This window comes from Lepidochelys kempii, chromosome 4 (genome assembly GCF_965140265.1).
Source record: "Lepidochelys kempii isolate rLepKem1 chromosome 4, rLepKem1.hap2, whole genome shotgun sequence".
NCBI lineage: Eukaryota > Metazoa > Chordata > Testudines > Cheloniidae > Lepidochelys > Lepidochelys kempii.
In genome coordinates, this window is record NC_133259.1 from 57,198,737 (window position 1) to 57,223,260 (window position 24,524).

General features: G+C 39.0%; 1 protein-coding gene across 3 annotated transcripts in view; it reads right to left on the reverse strand.

The window, feature by feature from the left end:
- LRBA (LPS responsive beige-like anchor protein) overlaps positions 1 to 24,524 on the reverse strand; it is a 559,255-nt gene that overhangs the window by 406,993 nt on the left and 127,738 nt on the right. For all 3 annotated transcript variants that reach the window (XM_073341330.1, XM_073341331.1, XM_073341329.1), the window contains exons 29-31: positions 23,247 to 23,418; positions 22,020 to 22,467; positions 6,761 to 6,894 (exon numbers count right to left, since the gene is read on the reverse strand). In XM_073341330.1, the coding sequence (XP_073197431.1) occupies positions 6,761 to 6,894; positions 22,020 to 22,467; positions 23,247 to 23,418 (754 nt within the window). The remainder of the gene's footprint in view (positions 1 to 6,760; positions 6,895 to 22,019; positions 22,468 to 23,246; positions 23,419 to 24,524) is intronic.

A 24,524-nucleotide genomic window follows, 5' to 3' on the forward strand; every position in this document is an offset into this window, starting at 1 on the left:
TGCAGGCCTAAAATGGGGAAACAGCACTAAGCAATTTATGTGTGAGAAATCGCATAGGGCAAGTCATTGTATAAAATGAAAATCATTTTTAACAATGTAATGGTATGTATGGCCTAAGCTTCTCCATCCTTAAGAGATCACACTCCAAATTCAGACATGTTTCATAATAAGAAATGGCTTAGATTTGTCAGAGCAGAGATTTCCATTGAGATGTAAATGAATGTGCACAGTGGTTTTTCCACCAAATAAGTGTGTCATGTAAGTTTTTTGGATACATTTATTAATTTTATAAGCAAATTGGGCTTTCAGTTTTTTTAAAATGGCTTTTTGTGCAGTTAGCCAAAAATGAAGCATTTCAGAAGTATGATTTCATCTACTGCACACATGTGGGTAAGTGTAGTAGCTACTTCAAACATGTGGAACCAAACTACCTTATCTCTTCCTTATCCTTTCACTGATAAACTGGCTCCTTCAAACTGACAGTTTTACAGACATTTGCAAGAACATAAAAGAAAATGCAAATAGATCATCTGTCTAACACCCTTCTAGTGAAAGCTTATTGTTTATTCAGGGTCCCCAAGGGTCTAAACAAATAATGTCTCTAGCAATAGCGTTATTCAAAACTCCTTATATCCTTGTGTGTCTCTATAACACAAAAAGCAACACATAGACACTGCATGCTGTACAGTATTTAGTGAGATATCGGACAGGGATAGAAATAGGAAGAGGCCAATTAAATGAAAAGATCTGCTTAATTTTGCCCAACAGACAAAACATTTTAAATGACTATCTAGTAAACTAATGAGCCAGTTCAAAAAATAAACTTCCTATGAATACAAAGAAACTATCATGAAAGGGTTTACAAGCTAGAAGGATCTGTTACATAAACATATCTTCTGTATACTAAGCCAAAACAAATTTCATTAAATTGGTGCACTCTGATATGAGCTGCTTTTAAGAATGGTTTTTGACCCAATTAATATGTTTAAACACTTTCTATTGGGGATGTTTCTATGAAAATATCTGTCAGCGACAGATGAAGTAAAACAAACTGACAATATTAAGTCTGTTATTAATCTTCAGCCACTGTTGCAATTAGGTCTCCTCAACTTAGCTGCCACACTTCAAGTAGCTCCTTGAGTGACTTTTACACTGATGTCAATGTGAAGTGAGCAAAACAGTTTCTGGTTCTATTTGTTTCCAATACTTAGCCCTAGTCTACACTACAAACTTACGGCAGTGTAACTATGTCGCTCAGGAGTGTGGAAAATCCCTAAGCAACGTAGACCTAACCCCCAACATAGACAGCGTTATGTTGGCTTCTCCCGACAACATAGCTTCCACTTCTCAGGGAGGTGGAGTACCTACTCTGATGGGAAAAGCTCTCCTGTTGGCATAGGTAGCCTCTTCACAAAGCACTGCAGCTGCACCATTGCAGTACCGTAAATGTAGACAAGCCCTTAGTCAATACTTTCATCTTAAGACCTTAAGGTGCTTTCACTTACAAGTGAAGTAGGTCAGCATTATTCCCATTTTAGAGCTAGGTAAACCGAGGCACAAAGTGATTATTTTCTCATAGCTGAGAATGGAAACCTGAAGCCCAGACTCCCAGTTTGTGCATTAGCCACAAGACCATCCCATTTATTGCTGCAACCTTTCCTCCCTTTCCCTCTTTCCAACCTAGTCTCTCCACCAGTCTCCACACCTCAGTCCCTTTTCTGATCCTATCCCCTTCACACTGTGGTTGCTTCCTGGGGTGGAAGATGCTACTACTCAGGGTTGGAAGTATCTATTCTTCCACACTGTTTCTACACTGTGAGGCAAGGTATGGTGAGAATGCAGTTGAGAGGACAAGACCCAAAGGAAGCCTCTGGCAGGGCTGTGGGTGGAGAATTTTGAGGGGAATTGTATGCATGAGTGAATGATAGCAGGGGCAAATGTGTGACTGTCACTTCAGATAAATAACATTTGCCAATGTAGTCAGTTCCTTTACAGCATCCTCACTTTCTAAAAATAATGCTTGAAAAAAGAATATGGAAATGGATAGCACTAAAAAGAAGCTAAAAGTCTCAACATTGAATTCCCTACAGTGAAAAATTGGTAACAAGTACTGTGGGTGCAGTACCACAAAGACAGGAGCAACCACAGAAAACAGGGCAGGAAATGCAAGGGGTTTTTTTGTTTTTGTTTTTTTGCACTAAAAGTCTGTGAAATTTACATCAACACATAATAATTTTAAAACATTGACAAGGAAGACTAAGTGCCCCCAAACAGAACACACAAATATCCCATCAGAATGCACAAAAATAGCTTCGCTACCTTTGACTAGTCTCACCTCCCATGACAAAATGGCTAGCTGTACCAACTAATGACTAGCTTCCTAGATCATATTCTTCAACTCCACCTAGATCAATTATCTTATAATTTGTTACCACTTCCCCATCCAAGGACTCTCCAGATCTGCTCCAGGTATTTCCTCCTTCCAGGAGTGTTTTCAGTCTGTCCTTCTGGTTTCTTACCATATTACTTTATTACAGGGGCGGGCAAACTATGGCCCGCAGGCCGCATCTTGCCTGCCAGCCATTTAATCCAGCCCTCGAGCTCCTGCTGGGGAGTGGGGTCTGAGGCTTGCCCTGCTCTGGCACTCCAGCCAGGGAGCAGGGTCGGGGACTAGTTCTCGTGGCTCCCGGAAGCAGCAACATGTCCCCACTCCGTCTCCTATACATAGGGGCAGCCAGGGGGCTCTGCTCCGCACACTGCCCTGCCCCAAGCACCGCTCCCACCACTCCCATTGGCCAGGAACCACAGCCAATGGGAGCTGCAGGGGTGGCGCCTGCAGACAGGGCAGCACGCAGCAGAGCCGCCTGGATGCCCCTATGCATAGGGGCCGGAGGAGGGACATCCCACTGCTTCCAGGAGCTGCTTGAGGCAAGCGCTGCCCAGAGCCCGCACCCCTGAGCAAGTCTTGTGTGTCCCAGCCCTGATCCCCCTCCCACCCTCTGAACCTCTTGGTCCCAGCCTAGAGCACCCTCCTGCACCCCAGACCTCTCATTCCCAGCCCATCACAGAGCCTGTACCCCACAGCCAGAACCCTTACCCCACCCTCAGTGCCCCAAGCCCCTGCCCCAGCCCTGATCCCCCTCCTGCCCTTCGAACCCCTCAGTCCCAGCCCGGAGCACCCTCCTACACTCCAAACCCACATCCCCAGCCCCACCCCAGAGCCTGCACCCCTAGCTGGAGCCCTCACACACCCCACCCCCACTGACCCAGCCCAGAGCCCCCTCCCGCACCATGAACTCCTCATTTCTGGCCCCACCCTGGAGCCCACACCCCCGGCCCAGACCTCACCCCCTCCTATATGCCAACCCCAATTTCATGAGCGTTCATGGTCCGCCATACAATTTCTATACCCAGATGTGACCCTCGGGCCAAAAAGTTTGCCCACCCCTGCTATATAAGGAAGGAGTGCCAGACTCAAATCCCTTGTAGCAGTCATGAGTTCAAAATTACTTCACATGATTTTAAACTGTACAGCAGGGCCTAGTCCAGCACAGGTGTAAGGACCTGATGAATTTTACATGCTAGTGGTGGTCCCTCTGAAGTCAAAAGGAATTCCTCATAGTGTGCAGTTACATACATCTTTTTCAGGATCATGTCCTTGGTCTCTATATCTCAGAAGAATTTCTGAGCCTTTTCCAGCAGCCAAACCACATCTGTTGACAGCCTCAGGTGTGTGCACCAGCACCAATACACTGAGACTAAGAGTCCTGAGGAACAGTGATTAATGATCACTATGCAACAAAGTGACTAAACCCAAGACATTAAGATTGTGACTATCCTAGGTGGAATGTGTCTGTTGCTCAGCCTGTTTTATTAGAAAAGCCGAGTTAATCAGGTAAGAGCAGCTATTTGTTAAAATGATATGAAGAAATTAAAATACTATATATAGCCTTCATGTAAAACATTGTAACACTCCAATTTATATTCACTAACTAGACATCTAGTCTGAAAGTTTGTTGTTGTTGTTTTTTAATAGATTGAATGTGCTTTTTTCTTAATAGCCAGGTAAACAGTCTGAAATTAATATAAGGCCAAACCTTTTTCTCAGCTACTTTCTTGTACGCTAAATGGGGCCTAAAAAATTATGTGGAGATAAAAAAAATTGTGATATGACCTCAGAAGAAAAACATCAATTTTCTTATTTCAGTCCTTTTTAAAAAAAAAAAATAGATATTACTATTACTCATTTTTGCCCACTTTTTTTCTCGCATACCACAAGGTTAAAACCCTCATACAAGAGTATTTAAAATTGAAGTGTAGACAATTTACATAATCAACACAAACACAAATTACTTATACTTTTAATATTTTATATCAGTGGGAACTAGTGTTTCCATTTAATCTTTATTTTTATTAAAAATAATTTCCAATCAATAGTCATGTTTTAATCAGTTTTAGGCATGATTTCATGTATCCCCTAAATTTTTCTTTTTAATGAATTAGATTGCCAGTCCAAACAAGTCTGGTATTTTTAATCCTACTTTGTTTCTTTTTATGCATATCGATTTAGATTAGAAGTCTCAGTTTTTGCCAACCCTTCCAGACATTCTGGAGGTTATACTGGTACAAGTTACATCATTATTGTTCATTGTCTGGATTTCTTATACATTTTACAGTACAGCAGCATTCAACATATTCCAAAATCATTTCTACAAAAAAAAGTATATCCCATTTAGAGAGCCTGCAAGTTAAATTCCATTGATGTGCTTCTAGTCAAAGTGATTTAAATCATTACAGCAGTTTCTCAATAATCTAGGCCCTATCTGACTGAGGAAAATAGGGCATGATTTACCATGTTGGCTAACAGATTTTAACTAATGTGCTTTTATCATATACAGAGTGTAAAGCCTTCAAAAACATGCTACTTGCTCCTGGTCAACCCTAGGCTCCCTCTTCAACTGTGGCATGTTTTTAAAACACAACCTATTTCCCTAGTCTAGATCTGCCTCCTAGACTAATAGACGACTACCTCCTGGAAATTTGAGTGATGAACTCAATTTTCCTTTTTGTATCAGGCAGTAAGAAAGTATTGGATCACAAAAGCTTTTCCTTTCATGTAGCATGGTTGCAATTAAATCTGAACGACCCCCACAAGTACTTTTGCAGAGAGCTGGAGAGAACAAAGATAAAAATAAATGTGCCCACAAGGGCACTTGAGAAGGGGACTGTACTTGGTCTTCTTGTTTCTGATACATCATTGGCAACAACTAGCTCCTGCAGTATAAAGAAATGCCCAGTTAACAGGCACGGAGGGATGCTTCCTTGACATAGAGCTTCAATTCAATTCAAAACTTTAGCATGCAATTTGGTGGTTTTGGTGGGCACAGATACTTGGGAGAACACACACAGCCTTGAGACTACAAAATGGCTGACCAAAAAGAGCAGGCCTTCCGCATTATATCAGAGCGTTAGACATGTTGTACAGAAAGAAAGGAGAGCCTCAGGACTCAAAATACCACATGACTGTGTGTTTATGAACAACTTATACTAAGTCTGTCCTCAGTGAAGAGTACCACAGCAATTACTCAGATTTCATGATGGCAAATTTGTCAGGATAAAACTTTCTTGCCTTTATAGGGAATATATTCAGACTTATTTTCTGTTAGCATAAATATTCTGTATTGCAATATACAAGTTTCATGATCATACTTAACTTGAGAAAGGCTTTTAAAAATAAAAGTACCTCACGAAAAAATATTACCTATTAGAAGAAGTGCAACATATCCCTATGCTAATTACAATTGCTTCCTACTGTATGACTTCTGCTTATTAATAATATTCTCATCTTTTTTGGAATTATGGGAAGTATTGTTAAAAGCAATCAGATTCTTATATTTGCTCTCCCCTATAATGAGACAAAAAAGAACAAAATGAAATTAACGGCAGGAAACTTAGAACAAAAGTAAGCTTATTCAAATCAACAACATCACTGGTAGTCAGTAAAAATACTTTAGCAGGATTCTTTTGTTTAAAAGGAGGTTAGCTTTATAAGCATTTCCAGCTACTGCATGCAAGCTAAGAATCATACGAGTAGTCAAACCTTGTGCTTTAAGGTGTAAGCTGATCACTGGTGATGGTCAGAAAGGAATGCTCATGGTCACAAACCCAAGTAACACCACTGTATGATTGGCCAGATTTAACATACAGGTATTTTACCTTTTTCTGAAGTATCTGGTACTGGCCATAGTTAGAGATAGGATATCAAGCACATGCTCCCAACCCTGCAAGCTGTCACATGTGTGCATCAGCAGACATATGCAGAACAGCTTGCAGGATCCAGGGCCTCAGAGTTTCCTCTGTCTGATCCGGTATAAAAAGTTCTATATTACCTAATACATACAGTTAGGGGAAAAAAGCAACTACAAAAAAAGCACCTTTCTAATATAGATTCAGATAAGTTTTCCAACAGAAAATAAAAATCAATAATTGTTAATATTCTAAGCATAGCGAGATTTTTAAAAAATAATTCTTTGCTGTCCTACTCTAGGTAGGAATTAAAACATAAGGCCACCAACACAAAATCTTTAGTTACATAATTAGCAAATGACGCACAAATAAATGTGTTTATCTGCAATGTTTCGGAGGTTAAAACTTTGGAAGTGTCTCCCCTTCACAGGGAATCTCATTACAGATGATTCCACTTCTATTACATTTTTCTGTTTCTTTTCTATTAAGCTGTCTTCCGTTTACCCTTACTCACCAGGATATTCTCCTGTCAGGTCTGGGGCCTGCGCTGAATCTAATGAAGAAACCACGCTGACAGCATTTGTGGGTACACTCATGGTAGCTGTAGAAGGGGAAATTGTTGATTTCTTTGGAGCTACAACAACACTCCTACATGGAGAAATATATAAAGTTAGTAAATAGTCTTTTTTTTTTTTTTTTTTTTTTTTACATACAGTGGCCCTTTTTTCAAAGGAAAGAAACACAATACATACAGAATTCTGTTTTCCGCAAACCATGTTAGCTAGCAAGTTCAACACTTCTTTCCACATTCTTTTTTGCCAGCCTATCTAAAGATATGCACTGACACTTTATCCATGTTCTCCCTCTCCTCCTTCCAATTGTTTATAGCAAGGCTTTAACATTCATTTCAATCCCCCAGAAACATGGTCAGCTAAAATACCATGGATATACAACTACTAGGGTGGGTTACTTTGGGATCTATCACAGTTCCAGTAAAAACACCTTTTGCCTTTGGTATTACTCATATTGAGTACCGCTTTAAGAGCAACACCATGCTTTAATGATCTAATATAGCTGAAAACAGAAAGGTAGAAAGGGGCTGCAATGTCAATATAGTCAAAATAAAAGATACTGAGATCTGACAATATCCACCTTGAAAACTGTCTAGATGTGATAGGCTCCTTTAATTCTGTTTTACAATACTGGAAGGCTTCTCAGTGGAGAAATCTACAGTATAAAAATAACTAAAACCATCCTGAAATGCTAATGTATAGTACATATGTTAATGTCTTTTCATTACATTTCAAATGCATCTTATATGGAAATAAATCTATGGATATATCTGAACTTAAAGAAATACTTATTAAAACAAATCAGAAGATTCTTAGAGCTGAAGACAGTGTCACCAGTCTTTACATAAGCTAACTTTCAAGCATTACATTCAACAATAAATATGAAAGAAGATAATGACGACATGTAAAATGTCAAATTAGGCATGGAGATTTATCTTGTCCGCTACCAAGAATCATAGACTATCAGGTTTGGAAGGGACCTCAGGAGGTCATCTAGTCCAACCCCCTGCTCAAATTAGGACCAATCCCCAATTTTTGCCCCAGATCTCTAAATGGCCCCCTCAAGGATTGAACTCATAACCCTGGGTTTAGCAGGCCAATGCTCAAACCACTGAGCTATCCCTCCCCCCTTAAAGAAATCTATTTATGATACACCAATTTCAATTAAATTGTAGTACTTTATTCCAAATACCTAAAAGACCTTGTTAAGCATACTTCTAAGGCATTTTTAATTGCAAGTTAGCTCCATAGACATGCAAAAACCCAACTAATGAGGTAAAGAGTGCAGCCGATATATAATGCACTCCCACAGCAGCGCTTACTTTTAATTACCTGGTGTTAACTGTAAGTTGAAAATCTTCAACATTCAATTTATTTAATCACATCTTCTGTTGACAACACTATAACTACACACTGAAATTATTCCCTTAATAACTTTAAAGAATTCAGTTTCTAAATAAAGTTACTTAGAAACTTGAACCAAACTCAGGCGTGGAAAGAAGGTTTTTGTTAAATACTTTAAAAATAATTTTAATTAGAAGGGGAAAATGGATCACAGTTGTCTTTCTCCTTCACTCCAATGGATGTCACATAAGCTAGGCTGTGTTACTGATTAAATCAACCTTCCAATTGCTAGGAGTAGGGCAGCCACCGTACTTGGGGGTAGTGTGTGTCACATCATTATAAGGGTGACTGCTAATGTTAACTATACACTAAAAAACAGACGTAACAACCACCTGAGCCCCAAGCCAAGTCATTGTGCTTGAGCCATGAATTTCTCTCATATGTACATGTCGGTTTCCACCAAACACGTACAGTGTATTAGAAAACTAGTTTATAAAAATATATACAGAGTCTGCTAAATTATACATACATTGCCATTAATGTACAATGGGGCCTTGCATTTCCTCATGCCTTACATTACAGAGCATAAAACAGACAATATCCCTCTAGACATGCAATACTAAGACACTATTATTGCTCTTCTTTAGGACAAGTTCAAAAACCAGGAAGGAGATAGGAGAGCAATATATATTTACTGGGTTTTAGTAACATGGGTATACTATTAATATTAGGATGTGCCCCCAGCATCTGACTCACACTAGTAAATTTCATGTGCATTTCCTTGCTGGATTTAAATTGTTTTATTGTCAAAATACTCAATACAAATATTTAACTAGGATCCAGAGATCTATATTTCATGAATGCAGATGTGTTCACATAGTCTGTATCAGACCTTAATGTAAAACATGGAGACATTTGTTTCCTTACCTGCAAAAGAGTTACAGTAGCATTTTCTCAAGTTCCTACCAACAAACACAAAGTGCATTACAAGAAAACTGGAATGGATCCTAATATAAAAGCAGGGAAATAGTTTGGTGATAAAATTCTGGAGCCACTAAAACTTTTGACAAGGTAGTTATTGTGTAGGCATAATAGCTTGTTGTTGAATAGCTCTCTCTCCTACATCAATGCAATTATTTTAATACTGGAAGGTACCAAAATTAACTTAAGAACAAAACATGTGTTACATTTTCTTTTTTCATTTATAGTGTCATATGTTTTCAGGATTTTTCTAAACCAGTCAGTTCTCAGGAATCATCAAAACAAGAGGCCTTCCACGTTTCACTCCTGGGGGAATTCTGTGCAAAAAAATAAAAAATTCTATGCACAATATTTCAAAATTTTGCAAAATTCTACACATTTTATTTGTCAAAAATAACACTATATTATGACAGCAGTTTCAGTGACTTTGGTAATTTATTTCAAAATACCTGTCAGCAGGTATATCTGTAATAATACAGACACACAAAAATTCCCCCAGGAGAAGAGTTAAAGAAACCCCTACGACAACCCAGTTCCTGTTTCTCTGCCCCCTTTCCCCCTCCCGAGCCCAGCCAGGGGGCCAGATACCCACACACACACACCCCCCAGAGACCAGCCATGCCCCCCCAGCCCAGACACTCACACCTGCTACCCTTCAGAGCAGGCTCCCCCTCCCCCCGACCCAAATATTCACACACTCTACACCCCAGAGCCCAGACGCATCCCCCACAACCCAGACACTCACATCCCCTAAGACCAGGGATCCAGAGTGAGAAACAGCCTGATACTGGGTCCCGGGTTTCCACGGAGTTTCCAGTGTGCCACCACCTTCTTCCTTCAGGGTGTGTGGAGAACTGTAGTTGCCAGGAGTCCTCTAAGCTCCCTCCCCCTCCTCCTGGCCTTGTCTTCTATTTGCAAGCTGGACTCTGCTAGGTCCAGCAGCCCCTAGTGACGGCCAACATTTCTGCAGCCCTTTTCTGTGGGGAAAAAAGGAAATTCTGTGTGCACAACATTAATTTCTGCACAATTCTGCATTGCACAGTGGCACAGAATTCCCCCAGGAGTAACCTTTAAGATGGCTATGAAAACTACACTGATAGGCCCCTAGCAATTATGAAGCCACTGTGGCTTCCAAATCTGTAGAGTAGGGAAAGCCCTGGATTCTCTGAAAGTATCACACATAAATGGCTGATCAGATTCTGTTAATTTTAGATTTTAGGATTTCCTTCTCTAGCTTAAGAGCATATGTACTAAGTTTTGAGATCGAAGGAATTTTGGAAGACTTCATAAACCTTCTGTAATAATTGTCTATAAGAAATGTGCTCATTAGAGTTGCCAGGTGCCCAGTCTTCAACCATAAGGTCCAGTCGAAAAAGGAACCTGACAGTGTTGGGTCAGATGTACTGACCAGACATCAAAAGTCCAGTTACTGCGGGCAGCAAGGGAAAGGCTGCCTCCTACCTGCATCTCTTTGGCAGGAAGGCAGGCTCCATGTCAGGCTACAGCTCCAAAGCAGAGGGAGACCAGTGGTGGGGCAGGGAGGTGGAGAAGATCCAGCTACGAGGATGAGGGCGGGCAGTGAGCAGTATGGGGAGGGTGGAAGAGAAGCGAATGGGGGGCAGAGCTTCAGGGGAAGAAGCGGGGTAGGGACAGGGCAGAGGGGGTCCAGTTGTCAACAATTAGAAAGTTGGCAACCCTAGGGCTGATATATGAGTCACAGTACCAGAACTGGACACTATTCACTGCACAAAACTATGATCATGCCAAGTTAAGGTTGACCAAAAGTGATAAATACCCTTCCATCAAATGCACCTATACTTAATCCTCTGAAAACCAAGGAGGGAAACTTAAAGATTTCTCCAAAACCACATCCCACAACCTCAATTCTCCCAACCTAGAACTGGCAATAAACGCTGAAACAAAACCAGGCATGGCCAATCATAAATACGAGCTGTCATTTTCTGTGTTGTGTCCAACACAATGCTACACCATAGTTCTTCTTCATACACCGATACAAACACTACTACTACTGTGCTAAGTGTAGCTGAACTTATCAATGGTTTAGTTACACCAAGTTTCCAGAGATTGCACTGCCATTTAAGGAGAGGTGCACCTACAGCTAAAGCAATCAGGGATCCCTTTTTTTTCCTGCGTTGTCATGTGCAGCAGTTCAAAGCAGATGATCAAAATGTGCCCTCTTGCCTCTAAAATCATCTGTAGAGAGAACTATAACAGTTGTTATTCACATTCACTAGGTATATGAAGATAGTGGGATATACACACACCACCCATAATATTCTCTAACACATTCTCAGAGCTCAGCAGACAGCAAAGGAAACAATGAGTAACTGCTTCACAAATCTGACACTATAACACACGCACACAAACAATTATCATTAGGGAACTTCACAGGCTTTTTTTAATTACAATCATTATTCCTTATCAGAATGGAAACTTGCAACTGAAAACAGAAAAGAAAATTAAGCTTTAACTAACCATGAGATAATGGCTCAGCACCGTAAGTGATCTACTTGAATTCAAGTGGTAAGAAGTAGAGTCATTAAACATCCCAAAGTTGAGTGTACAGAAGAGCATATGTTGCAGTTCAGTAAAAAGATTTATATATATCCACCCTGGAGGACGTTAGAAAAACTGCCTCTCAGTTAGGGCTGGTCAAAAACATTCCATAAAAGTTATTTCAATAAATTGTTTTTTCACAAGAACTATCTGCTTTCCATAGAAATTTTTGAATTTTTGTCAAAATAAACCCCTAATATCTGAAACAGGAAAATTTTTGGTACAGCAAAACAATTCAATGTATAAACATGTTGGTGTCTCATGGAAGTTGCATTTTGAGTGTCCCCATTCTCCTCTATAAATCCGGTTCTCCAGCAAGATTGTATCTACCACGATGCACCTCAATCAGGGACTTCCACAGTGGCTCAGCAAGAGGGAATACTGTAGTGCATCATGAGAGATGGAATCTAAGCGGAAAATATTTTCCCTGCCCCGCTGTACTTTCAGTGTAAACCGTACCCAACACATAAAGGAGCGAGTAGATTTCACAATGCTAAACTGGCACCCAGAGAAAATATCAGCCAGACGTTACCCTCTGAGATGAGCTGGGATGGGCCCAAAAGTTTTACGTAGTAAATCTTTGAACTTGCTCTCTTCTCTGTTACCTGCAATTGCCAAGGTCTCCTGAGTCAAGAGTTTAGCTGAGAACTCAAAAAGAATTAACTGTAATCTTTGAGTGCCTTAACATATTCCTTTTGCAACTAAACTCTGTCATATTACCCATTTATTTTAATCTGGTATTTAATGTATTTTTTATGTAATCCATCTATACTCTGCATCTTTCCTTTATTTTTTATACACAGTTTAAAGAGAGTTTATCAAACAAGATTATAGCCACAGGATTTATTTTTTAGAGGTTCAACTCAAGGGCCTCTTGAAGGCATGTTACCAAGGCATGCTCATTATAAGTAGATTTGTTTGCTTTCTATTATCTGGGATGCACAAGAGTACATTTGAATCATAGATCCAGTACTTAAGGGTCCTCTGTTTAAACTTTATGATCCTGTGAGAAATTCTTATACAGTTCCTTAGAAAGTGATATTGATATATTCTCATTCTCCATAGCTAAGTAGAAATATAACAACTTTCAAATAAAGAAATATATGTTACTTGTTTAACTGCTCCATAACTAGTGCAAATGGTTCTGGTGTTGGTCACAAAAAAACAGTTATTTCAGTGCTAAGATACTTGGAGTTAAAGAAGTGCCAACTGACAGACAATTCATGAGGCACTAGAAAACCCATTATTTTAAGATAAATGTCTATATAAAATATAAATTATGTAGAAACTATGGAATATGCATCATATTAATCTAATGTTAAACAAAATAATCTTAAGAAATATCCAAGTATTCAAAAATACCTTCTAGTCCACTAAAATTGAGGAGCACCTGCTTTGTCTTTAAGTAGGTTACCACACAAACAAGATGTTTTCCTTTCATTTAGTAAATTAATTGATTGGTGAATTATGTTTTTAAAAGTGGGAAACTCTTGGATCTACAGAAATAATCTATTTACAAGCCTCCATAGTTCCTATTTTACATTTTACCATGTTTATAGGGAATGTTGGGTTATTTTCACACACCAAATTCATGTCCTAGGTTCAAAGATGACCATCATCTTGAGTACCTTGATCGCATGCAAGATTACCCATCAATTAATTTTATTTCTTTAATAAAATGGAACCACCTCATTTAATTCTATATTCCTTCATCACCTAACATTTGTAAATTATAATACTAATCGCTTCAGATATGGGAAAGTTAATATAAATTAGAAAAATACCATAAACAAAATAGTCTTACACATTTTCTGAGCAAAGCTCTGCCTCAACACATCTATAAACATTAAAAGGGCTTCTGTAGATTGTCTCATTAACTCAACTACTTCAGGTGTTTTTCTTCTTTAATTTAAAACCAAATCTTTAATGTTTAAAGCAAGAATTTATAGCACAAAAACTGATAAACGTAGGTCAGATACAGTGTAGGCCAGCCACCATAAATACATCTTAGCCAGAAGGTCAGTGTGTTATTAGTCCCAATTATGCTGAAGTGTAGGAAGGCTTTGTGTTGCAGACAATTATTCACTGCTGAATGAGCACAGATCACCAAACTGAGCAGTGGCTTCCATCAGAGACAAAAGGCTTACAGACTAAGAATCCATTCATCCAAATTCTTTAAACAGTCATCTATTCCTCAATTTTTAGAATGCTTATTTTTATTTGTTTTGATAAGATGCAAAATACCTCTAAATATAAAAAAAAATTCCAAGTACCTTTTCCCCTGCTTATTTATTAGTAAAGTGATAAGCTTACACTTAATTTGAAAAATGTAATGTAAATTGCACAGGTTGCTTGAGCTTGACTCAAAGTAAAAAATGTGAATCAAGCCTACCTGATGGCTTCTTAATAATTTAGAAATCAATATATTAATTTTAATTCCCACTGGCATGTGGAAATTTACTAGGATTTGATTTCTAGTGTCTCACTTTTCACGTTGGATAGGAATACCAGTGAAGCAGCTTGTTTGTTCTCCTACAGAAACAGAAGATCCCGAGGTCCCAGACTCCAGGCTCCAGCCCGAGCACAAATGTCTACACTGCAATTTTGGAGCCCCACAGCCTGAGCCTCACAAGCCTAAGTCAGCTGACATGGGCAGGTGTTTTATTGCAGTGTAGACATACCCACATTGTCACCTTACTGGCTCTGTTATAAGTTGTGGATAGTCTCCTTTCCCTCTCTCTCTCTACACACTCTGGGAGAAAGGTAAAAAATGAGTGTGCCACACAGCCCCATCAGGGATCAGATGGGCAAAACACTACAGTCTACAGTTTGGAGGAAAGGGGGAGGGAAAGAGTATGGGCTCTATCCCATCATTTTATGGGGGGCTTTAAAAATCCACTTGCGAGGTGTCAGAGAGAACCTGCCATCAATTTTTTTCTACAACAAAATTTAAGTTTTCAGTTTGTAAATAATTACATCGCCAGCTCTAAATGGAATCCTGTAAGTTGCAGTAAAACACCAAAACCATGTCAATTTCATGCCGCTACTCAGGAAAGCTATGATCAGAGGCAAGCACTGGAGATATTCTCAAGAAAAGATTATCCTAAATATTGGAGGCTGAAGGAGAGAAACAGTGCAATCCCATCCTCCAGGCAGCCTGCATTCATCACCATAGATCTGAGCATTTTCACAGCAGCCAAAAGACTCTGGAGGAGGGTGAAAAGACAAAAGTCTCCTTCACATGGACAGATGCTAAATGGAGTGGAGTTTCACATACGTTTGACAGAGCTAGCTCGGGGATGATACAAACGATGGAGCCCCCATATAGGGGCCACTGCCAGCACACTGGTAGAAAACCTACCCACTCTCTTAGCCCAGGAGTTGGGTGGCAAGAGAGATGAGCTCCTCACTAGGGAACTACTCCTAGCCTTTGTTAGTAGAGCTCTCCCATGATCACCTTTTGTCCCTATTTCCAGTACTTCTAGTAGATTTAGTCTTCCAGCTAAACCTTTTCCAACCTTTTCAAACCTTGCCAAGAGATATTTGTGTGTGTTTATTCTGTACATAAATTATGTAAAATCCATATAACTCATTATCTAAAATACAACCACTGAAAAAGGTCTCACATGACAGTGGGAAATGCACAGATTGACCCAAACTAAGCAGCTTACACATGTGACATTCCAAGCAGTAAGCAAGCTTATAAAAATATCTGTTTTGCAAGTTAAAGCTTAGCCTCAGATTTAAGCACCACACTGAAGAGCCATGATTTAAGCATCTGTTTCTCTTATAACCTCAATGTCTGCTTCCCCAAACTCCATGATCACTGAATTTGTCCACAAAGAGTAGCAGAAGTCAGGAGAGAGTCACATGATAAACAAGGCAAGTAATAGGTTAATAGGTTGTTAGACTAACCAAGAGAGAAAAACCTCATCAGGTTTTTGTTTTGTTTTGTTTTGAAACTCTGAAAACAAGTGTTGCTTTTAGTTTTCCATCAGTCCTCTTTTCTTGAGACACTAGTAACATTTTCTTGTCTACAAAAAACAGTCTCAGGACATACTGCAATTGGACTGTGTTAATTAACTGTCTTTGTGGATCTACTGAAAAAGCCAGCCCAGGCCTTGAACTTTATCAGGATAAACCCCTGGCACCCACTAATCACCATATTGGATCTTCACATAAGATAAGAGGAAGATTTTTGGCATGGGAATGAACACACACACCTTGTTGTTTGCAAAAGCCTGCAACCTGGCAGCCTTTCAGCAAGATTTCACTCACATAGCTGTTACTGTATACTCTCCAGCTATGGCTGGGAAGTTGATAATCCTTAAGATATGAGGAGAGTTTTGATTTCTGACACAGCATTCCTGAGATAAATGCAGGATCAGAGAGATGCTTTGAAATTCCCAGAGATACTCCACTGGTAAACTGCTACATGGGAACAACTTTTAACAAGGTGTCTCAAAAAAAAAAAAAGTAGTTAACTTACCAAGCTTTGTGTTTGCCACCAGACAATACATTAAATGCAAACCAGACTCAGTAAGTTGCATAGAGCATCCTGAAATCTGCCCTTCCAAAGTTTCTCACTGTACTGTTAGTATTTTGGTGATCCCTCAGAACTAAAAGCTATTCCTTCTAACTCTGCTGCAGCTTCCTGTAAAAAGGTCATAACCTATTCCACCCACCCCAACCAGAAAAGCCCAGTAGATGTGGATATCATTTCAGAGCCAAAACTTACTTTTTAAAATAGTTTTGCATTAAATACAGTTATCCTCAAGTGTTCGTGAAACTGCTGATTTTCTCCTTTCTACATTTTTAATGTAGAAATTACATACCCAGCTACTTTATCAAGTATTATTTACTATGTTAAAAATTGATTTTAAAACTCTTGATTTATGAGCTAGTTATCTTTGTGTCACATTACAAATAAACAGATTTACTCTAGATGTGAGATTGTGCATGTCACTACTAGATTGACATGGGTAAAGCTTTCACTTATACATTATGCACTTTTGTCTACCTGACACCATGAAAGTAAGGAAATGAAAAGTTACACAACCTAGCAGTGCACTGATGCTGACCCAAGGGCTTATGTGTTGCTGCTGATGGATAAAATATGTATATCGGCGGCTACATTTCAACCCTCCACTGGCTCCTGACCTCTTCCTCACACCAGCACCCCCCTCAATTAAGCATAAAAAAAGCATAGGAAACCAATACCCCAGAAACGTCATTGTGAAGCAGTCAGCGTCACTACGCACACGACACATCTGACACAAATCTACAAAAGCAAGGAAAGAAAAAGTTTTGGCACCTAATTGTACACACCTTCTGCTCCTCCATTCAACAGCACACAACTTGCCGCCATCACAACCTTGACTCAGCCACCTTTTCTTTCTTCTGCACACACCCTATTACTGGAATATTCCCTCTCTCTCACTCCACCAACACTAACACTTGTAGGTTTTAGTGCAGTAGTCAGTTGTGTGTGGTCAAAGTCATTTGATGAGGGGGTCTACGAAAACAACAGTTAAAGAAAGCTCATCTCCTTGAGGAGAGAGTGACAGTTAAGGTTACAGAGTGTGGTAGTTGTGGAAATGTAAAGGTGTGTGCTTGTGAGTGGAGGGGTAGAGAGTATTTCTTGTTAGGTAGCTTCTCTCTCCATTGTCTTGCTTTTTTGGGTTTGTCTCCAATATGTATCCATGTAGCAACCCTAACTACTTCACAGAAAAGTTTGTGTATTGATTTTCTTTTTTTTAAATACTTGATTGGATGTCAGACTTGTACAAGATAGAGGGCACAGACCTACAGGGGATAGAAGTACAGCGGCTGATGTAAAATATTTTATTTATCAGCAGCTGTGCACATACCCTTCTCTATTGGATAAAATCTAACAAGAACATAGCTCCTAACTGAGAAAATTGTGCGTGTCTGGTCCATCCCCAATATATCAGTCAATCAAGCTTGCATGTGGCCCAGCACCTTTCCAGATAATCAATCAGGTTTGTGAGCACAGTACAAATATTCAGTTACAATGTTGGCAACAGTTAAAAATGACCGTAAATCCATCACTCACACACACCGTGGCACCAGCCCGCTACCAATTTTTGTGCCAACGGACCATTTTTTTCAAGAGATATCAGTCAACAATGAAAAATAAGACTACCCAGTAAAAAAATTCAGCTAGAGCCCAAGTTTAAACAACTCCTGTTAAAATTCAGACAGAAAAAAAAATCCAGATAATTCAAGGGCATAAAGACTAATACTGTGTGAAATTTCACATGAGTTGGCCACTTGCTTTTAAAAAAAACAGAAACATATCCCCTATTTTTAGAGCATCTTAAAGTGCAATTATGAGTGTTGAGCAGCTATCATTTTCATTAAAAATACTCTCTAGCTGTTATGGTTGTGAGTAAAACCTTCAAAATATGAACAATGTACCTACTTCAGAGACATCTGCTAAGTTTACACAGAGCCTCAAACAATAGGTGCTAATTCAAATGACAATGATTATTTGTATGTCTGCTTTATCATCTGTTTCACTGCCCAAAGCATGTCGGAAAGAAGAGGAAATATATAACAAAGACCTACAGCAAATGTTTTCCAAAGTAGATGTGAAGAGCCACAGAAGATGTAAATTGAGGTAGACCTTTAATACCACATGGCAGGGCAAAACTGGTTTTGTTTTCCTGAAGAGAAGTTTGAGAAACAATGTTTTAATTGGTTATTCCCTTGCTTTTATCAGTTTGTGTGAGTTTTTAACCAAGGTATTTTGGTTTGGTTCTGTTTTGTTTTTGTGGAAATAAATAACTCGTTCGGTCTGCTCACTGAGCTGTATGTTAATGTATTGGCATATAAGCAATTTGACATTAACTGAACTTACTGTCAAACAGATTTTTTTGTTTAGTTTTATTTCTTAGAGCTAATTATTAAATATTCAGATTACAGTATCATCCAAGAGCTCCAGTTATGATCAGGTGCTCATTCTGCTAGGCAACATACAAAAATAAGGCCCAGGCTTTGAAAAGCTTTCAAATTAAGGAAGAGACAGATTAAATTGTTATCACTTTCTTCCAGTCATGAAACTAGTGGGCAGAACTACCTCACCCTGAGCACGACTCCAGTGACCCAGAAATTGCACTTATTTGTTCATTAACTGCTAGGAGGAGTTCCAAGCGGCAATTTTTACCCTTAACGGATCTGGGTTATCCCTATCTAAGACACTATTTCTCTCCTATGCTGTACTGCCACAACTGAGATAAGTAGAGGTAGGCAGCCCCTGGAAACCAACAGAGCTTATTCCTCATTCCCTTACATGTAATTCACTCTCCCTTCCCTGATCTAAAATAGCGCAAACCAATTTTCCTTCTGGGCATATTGTAAAACCCATTTGCTAGAGTAGAAAAAATGAATGTAGTCATGGCAAGATAATTTCCTTTGAGCTTTGTTTCAGTTAAATGTGAAAAACTTGGGCTAAAACTGTCATCAAAGAAAACCCTCTCTCCTTAACACACTCTTATCCTATATTAGATATCTCCACTTTCTTGATGCAGGGTATGTTCAACTGATTTGTCCAACTTATAATTTGGATAAGTAGACCAGAATCTGCAAGAACGGTCATGTGCAGGGAAAAAGCCAAAGTTAAAGAAAGAATGGTTCAGCATAACCATAAGGAATTTAGCAGAAGAAATTTTCCATCCAGACAACATAACAGAAAAATTTAATGAAAACAAAAGGGTGAAGCATTAGAGTTTTACAATGTATCACAGGATAACTATTAATTTGGTACTGCTTTCAGAGAAGGAAAGACTTCATCAAGACCCAGCAGATGTATTACTGGAACAGAACAGCACTTCAACTAGTGCAGCATGATGATCCTGGAGACCATGAGGGGGGTTGCCTGGCAACTGCTGAGGGGAAAAAGGGAGCAAAATCCTGGACACATTAAGACTCACTGGAAACTAGGGCAGAAAAAGGAACAACTTGCTCCCCTCCTCCTGTTCTTATGTTGCTCTTACTAACACCTTCACCCAAATCTCAGCAATTCTTTGGCCCTCCTGTCGTCTTGCTACTAAAATCCACAGCTTCCAGAGGCTGCTAAGTCAGGTCTATAGCCTTTTGAAACAGCACTGCACTAAGTTAATTGGCACATCTGAGATCCAGCACCAATCAGTCCTCCATTTCACACCAGCACTTCTCACTCTCCATTATAACCACAGCTCCTGATGCCAAGCCAAGAATCACCATCCCTAATACCATCTATTTCTCCAATAACAGCCCCTCTGGCAACCAAATACCATGCAGGATTCTTGCTGTGACCTAAATGCCCTAATTCTTTGCAGCCATAGAGGACTGGTGTCTCACAGGATTTCTGTTTTTTTAAGCCATTTTACGAGTCACCAACCAAACAAGGCTGAACAGTAAGGTATGGAGAACAATAATCTTGAAGAGAAAAGCAAGGGACTGCTGTACTTTCACTTCAAGTGAGCGAAAGTGTGAATGAAGGGTAAGGGTGTTACTCTGAGAGTGGGATTTGCTCCACAGAATAAAGGACAGGCAGGCCAGCAATCATTAGGTGAGTAAGCATTGTATTCCCATCATTAATGAACACATTTTCTTTTAGTACAGAGCAGAGTTTCTCAACTTTGATACCAGGGACCGGCTTGCTGTCTTCCTAAACTGTGTCAGAGATATCAGTTACCAGTGCTGGTCCATGGACCGGTCATTGAGAAACACTGGTATAGAGTATAGACAGAACTTTCCAGCGTTGTTCTGTTGGTGGTCCATGCCCTTTCTGCAGACTCTGCAAGATGTTACATCAGTAACAGCAACAGCAGGGTTGAAACTGCAAGTGGGCAGGCAGCAATCAGGCGAGAGTAAAAAGAGAAAGGGGAGAAGGAATAGGCCTAAACCAATTTTTTGGCAACACTTTAACCCTTTCCAATAGGGGAGTGAAAACCCCCTTTAAAAATACTCAATTTAAAATAACCTATCAGGACATTCTATTTAAAGTGTGAAAATTATATCTGAAAAGTTTTCAAAAATTTGACTTGACAGCATCTATAATGAAAATATCAAATTTATCATCCTTGCTGGTTTATACAAATCAGCACTTCTTAAATTATTGCAGGGATACCCCACTCAGAGAATTTATTATTGCTATGTCAGTGAAGAACATGCACGAGAGGCTTCCAATGTTTTGGAGTGTTTTAGGAATTCTATAATCTGACAAACGTAAAATAAATTAAGCAGCCCCAGTTTTCACTAATAGCTGATTCTTTCAAGTTCAGATGATTCAATATTTAATTTTAATTCCAAGTGATATTTGTTTTATACCTTTAGCCAACAAATCTAGCAAGTATTCCATCTTATTTTCATTTTTAATATCTACCAACACAATTTATATTCATACGGCCTAACTGTATCTGGTTTTACAATGGAGAATCCAAACAATCTCAGCCAGTGCTATTAGTGAAAAACACTAAATCCTTGTTAATAGCAGTTGTAACTCATGGGCCTGAAGACAACTTTCACGTGTCTGACACTTTTTGAAGTAATTTAATATGCTGTCAGTTATATTGTTCAACTTCCTTCACTCTGTGTTTGCACAGAGTTTCCAAAGACGAGAACTACACCAACAATTTGTAGATCACACTCCAACAGCTTCATGCTGAATACCTCATTTTGCTGCAGTTTTAACACATGTCTCAGGTGATGGCAATATCACAGCCAGTGTCACACAAATAAAATAATAAGATATTTATCAGTTAATTAGGCCCAGATTTTTACAAAGTATTTAGGCTCACTTTTGAAAATGAGACTTAGGCTATGTCCACACTTAAAATGCTACAATGACTGTAACACTTCAGCTTAGATACTCACTACAGTGATGGGAGGGGTTCTCCCATCGCTGTAATTAATCCACCTCCTCAAGGGGCAGTAGGTAGGTCAGTGGAAGAATTTTGCCATTGACCAAGCCCTGTCTACACCAGGGGGCAGGACAGCCTAGCTATGTGGCTCAGGCTGTGGATTTTTCACACCCCTGAGAGATGCAGCTATGCCGATATAGGTTTTCAGTGTAGACCAGCTCTTAGACTACTTAGACATTCCAATGCTGAGTGGAGCACCTAAACACCTTTAAAAATCTGGGCCCTCATTATATTACTACAAAGTGAGATTATGCAGGTTGTTCACCAGATACATAACCAGGAAAGTGTCAAACTGTTATGCAGCAAAATTTTTCTGTACCTTACATTATAATTTAAGCAAAGAATACAAAATATAAAGAAAATACATTACCTGTCAAAGGAACGGAATTGCACATGCTGCTCAGGAGCAGTATCACCAAGAGTTCCAAGGAAGGTTGGCGGCAGAAGGGTAGGATCCACTGTGGCACCATCTGCTGGGGTGCTAACCAAGCTTCTGAGGATGTCCTTTACGTTGACATTTTTTGAAGATGGTACAGAAAATGCAGTCTTCTCAGTCAACTCATTTCCTGCCTCACTCCTGTTTTCCTGAGATTTATTGACTTCTAAAGAAAGTGTGCATAATACTTCACTGATAGCGTCTGGACCTGAACTGGCACTCTGTGGTCCTGCTTCAGCAACAGCATCTGAATTGTTTGCTTGACCTGAAGTTGATTCCTCTCCAATGCCCGAGTCTCTTCTTCGTACAGGTGCTGAACTTTCAGAATCTTCTGTTGATACTGGAGTTGAAGCACCAGTAGTAGCAGATGGGTTTTCTACATCTTGTTACCCCCAAATAAAGAAGGGGAAATTATTTCAAGTTCATTGTTAACAGAACAACATCATACATATTACTTCTAAGATCTATCAATAGGTGATAAAGACATTGCTAAAATATTTTATATATACTTAAAGAATGTTGTATTTATCTTCAGGTTTGTTTCTAGTTTGTTCATAGGATTATACTGAAAATTCATTTCACAGGGAAAAAATCACTTTTACAAGTCTCTGACAAGTCCTCAAAAACTGTCTACGAGAATAAAATTTAAGACAATGAAAAGAAGTTGGAGTCAGACTCAACAGTAAAAGGTGAAAAAAAAAAAAAACTAATTGCTTTTTTGGAAGAAAAGAAAGAAAGAACGCACTACTACAATTTAAACAAAGTAAATGCAGCCTTGACTCTGTAAACACTTATACACGTGATTAACTTAAAGTCCTATTAAAGTTAATGATCACTATTACTTATGTGCTTCAATGAGACTAATCATGCACTAAACAGGACCTCACACAATGGGTCCTGGTTCTTGACTATGGCTCCTAGGCCCTACAGAGGTAACAACGACAACAAATAGACAACATCAGCAATTTGCAAGCTAGGTTTTTCTCAGTGCTGTCTGATAAAACAAATTAAATGGCACTTTCAAAAGTTTGTAGATTCAAAGTGTTTATAATACATATATTTATGTACATCCTTAAGTAGAATTCTATGAAGTCCTATGAGGCACTGTAAGTCATAATAAGTGACATGTGATGTGTAACCAAACCCACTTGTGTCACTAACCTGTAGATATTGCCTCACTACTTCCATTCTCTGTTCCCTTGAATGACTGGCTACGATGAGGTTGCCTCCATTCATTCTGGGGTTCCAGTATGTCTCTGTATTTTGACACCATAAGGACCGAGATAAAATATACTACAGCCAAGGCCAAGAACTGAGCTTGTTTACTATCCTCCTGTGAAGAACAACATTTATTTTTCCATTACAATTTAAACAGTGGGATATTCTCTTCATATGGTAGCCCAGAAATAGAAATGAGTAAACAAATGTTATACTGAAACATCATGGGCAAAATTGACTTACAAGAATTTATACCTACAAACCACTGTTGCAGAATCAATCCATTAATACAATCATGCTTATATTGAGGATATAAACCATCTCAAAGAATCTATTGCTCTAGTTTAGGTTTCCTAAATTTTGACAAAGTTGCATCTTACTTGATATTTTATTATTTAAACTTATGTGTAGCACTGGACGAACAATGTCACTATTCACCCAGTCTATAAAATTGGGGGAAATACAATTGTGACCAAATTCCTTTTTATTTTTCCTACGAATGTTTAAGCCTCAGCTTCACTAGACTTAATGTTGCATAAATGATCAAGATGATCAGACCAAATTACTATACCAAATATATATTATACACGCACACACAGCACTTTTTCACATACTTACAAACCTATTAATATTTGCTATGTTGTAGCCATGTTGATCCCAGGATATGAGACATACAAGGTGAGTGAGGTAATCTTTTACTGGACCGACTTGCTGGTGGAAGAGACAAGCTTTCGAGCAACACAGAGCTCTTCTGCAGTTCCAGATGTTCCACCAACAGAAGTTGGTCCAGGAAAAGATACTACCTTACCCTCCTTGTCTCAAAGATATTAATACCACTTACTGTAAAGTGAAGCCAAGTGTCTATTTAGTAAAGGAGGAAAATATTTATGAATTATTTTCAAGTTTTGAAAAGTAATACAGTAGGCCAAATATCCCAGATTAATTCCACAACTGGAGCTGCAGCAGAAGTGAATATGGCTTTCTAATTTAAAGCTCTATTACCATAACAGAAATACAAATTCTATTGTGCCCAATTTTAAAAAGAAACGAGACTGGGGTTTTTTTAGTTTCAGTAATACTTTACAAGAAATGCATGTGTGTTAACGTATTTGCCTGTATTTGTGTACAACGTGCACAAACGCTCCCTTCTGAGTGCATATTTGTAGAAATTATTAAATACAGGCGTGTGTGTGTGTATTATATATATATATATGCACTCAC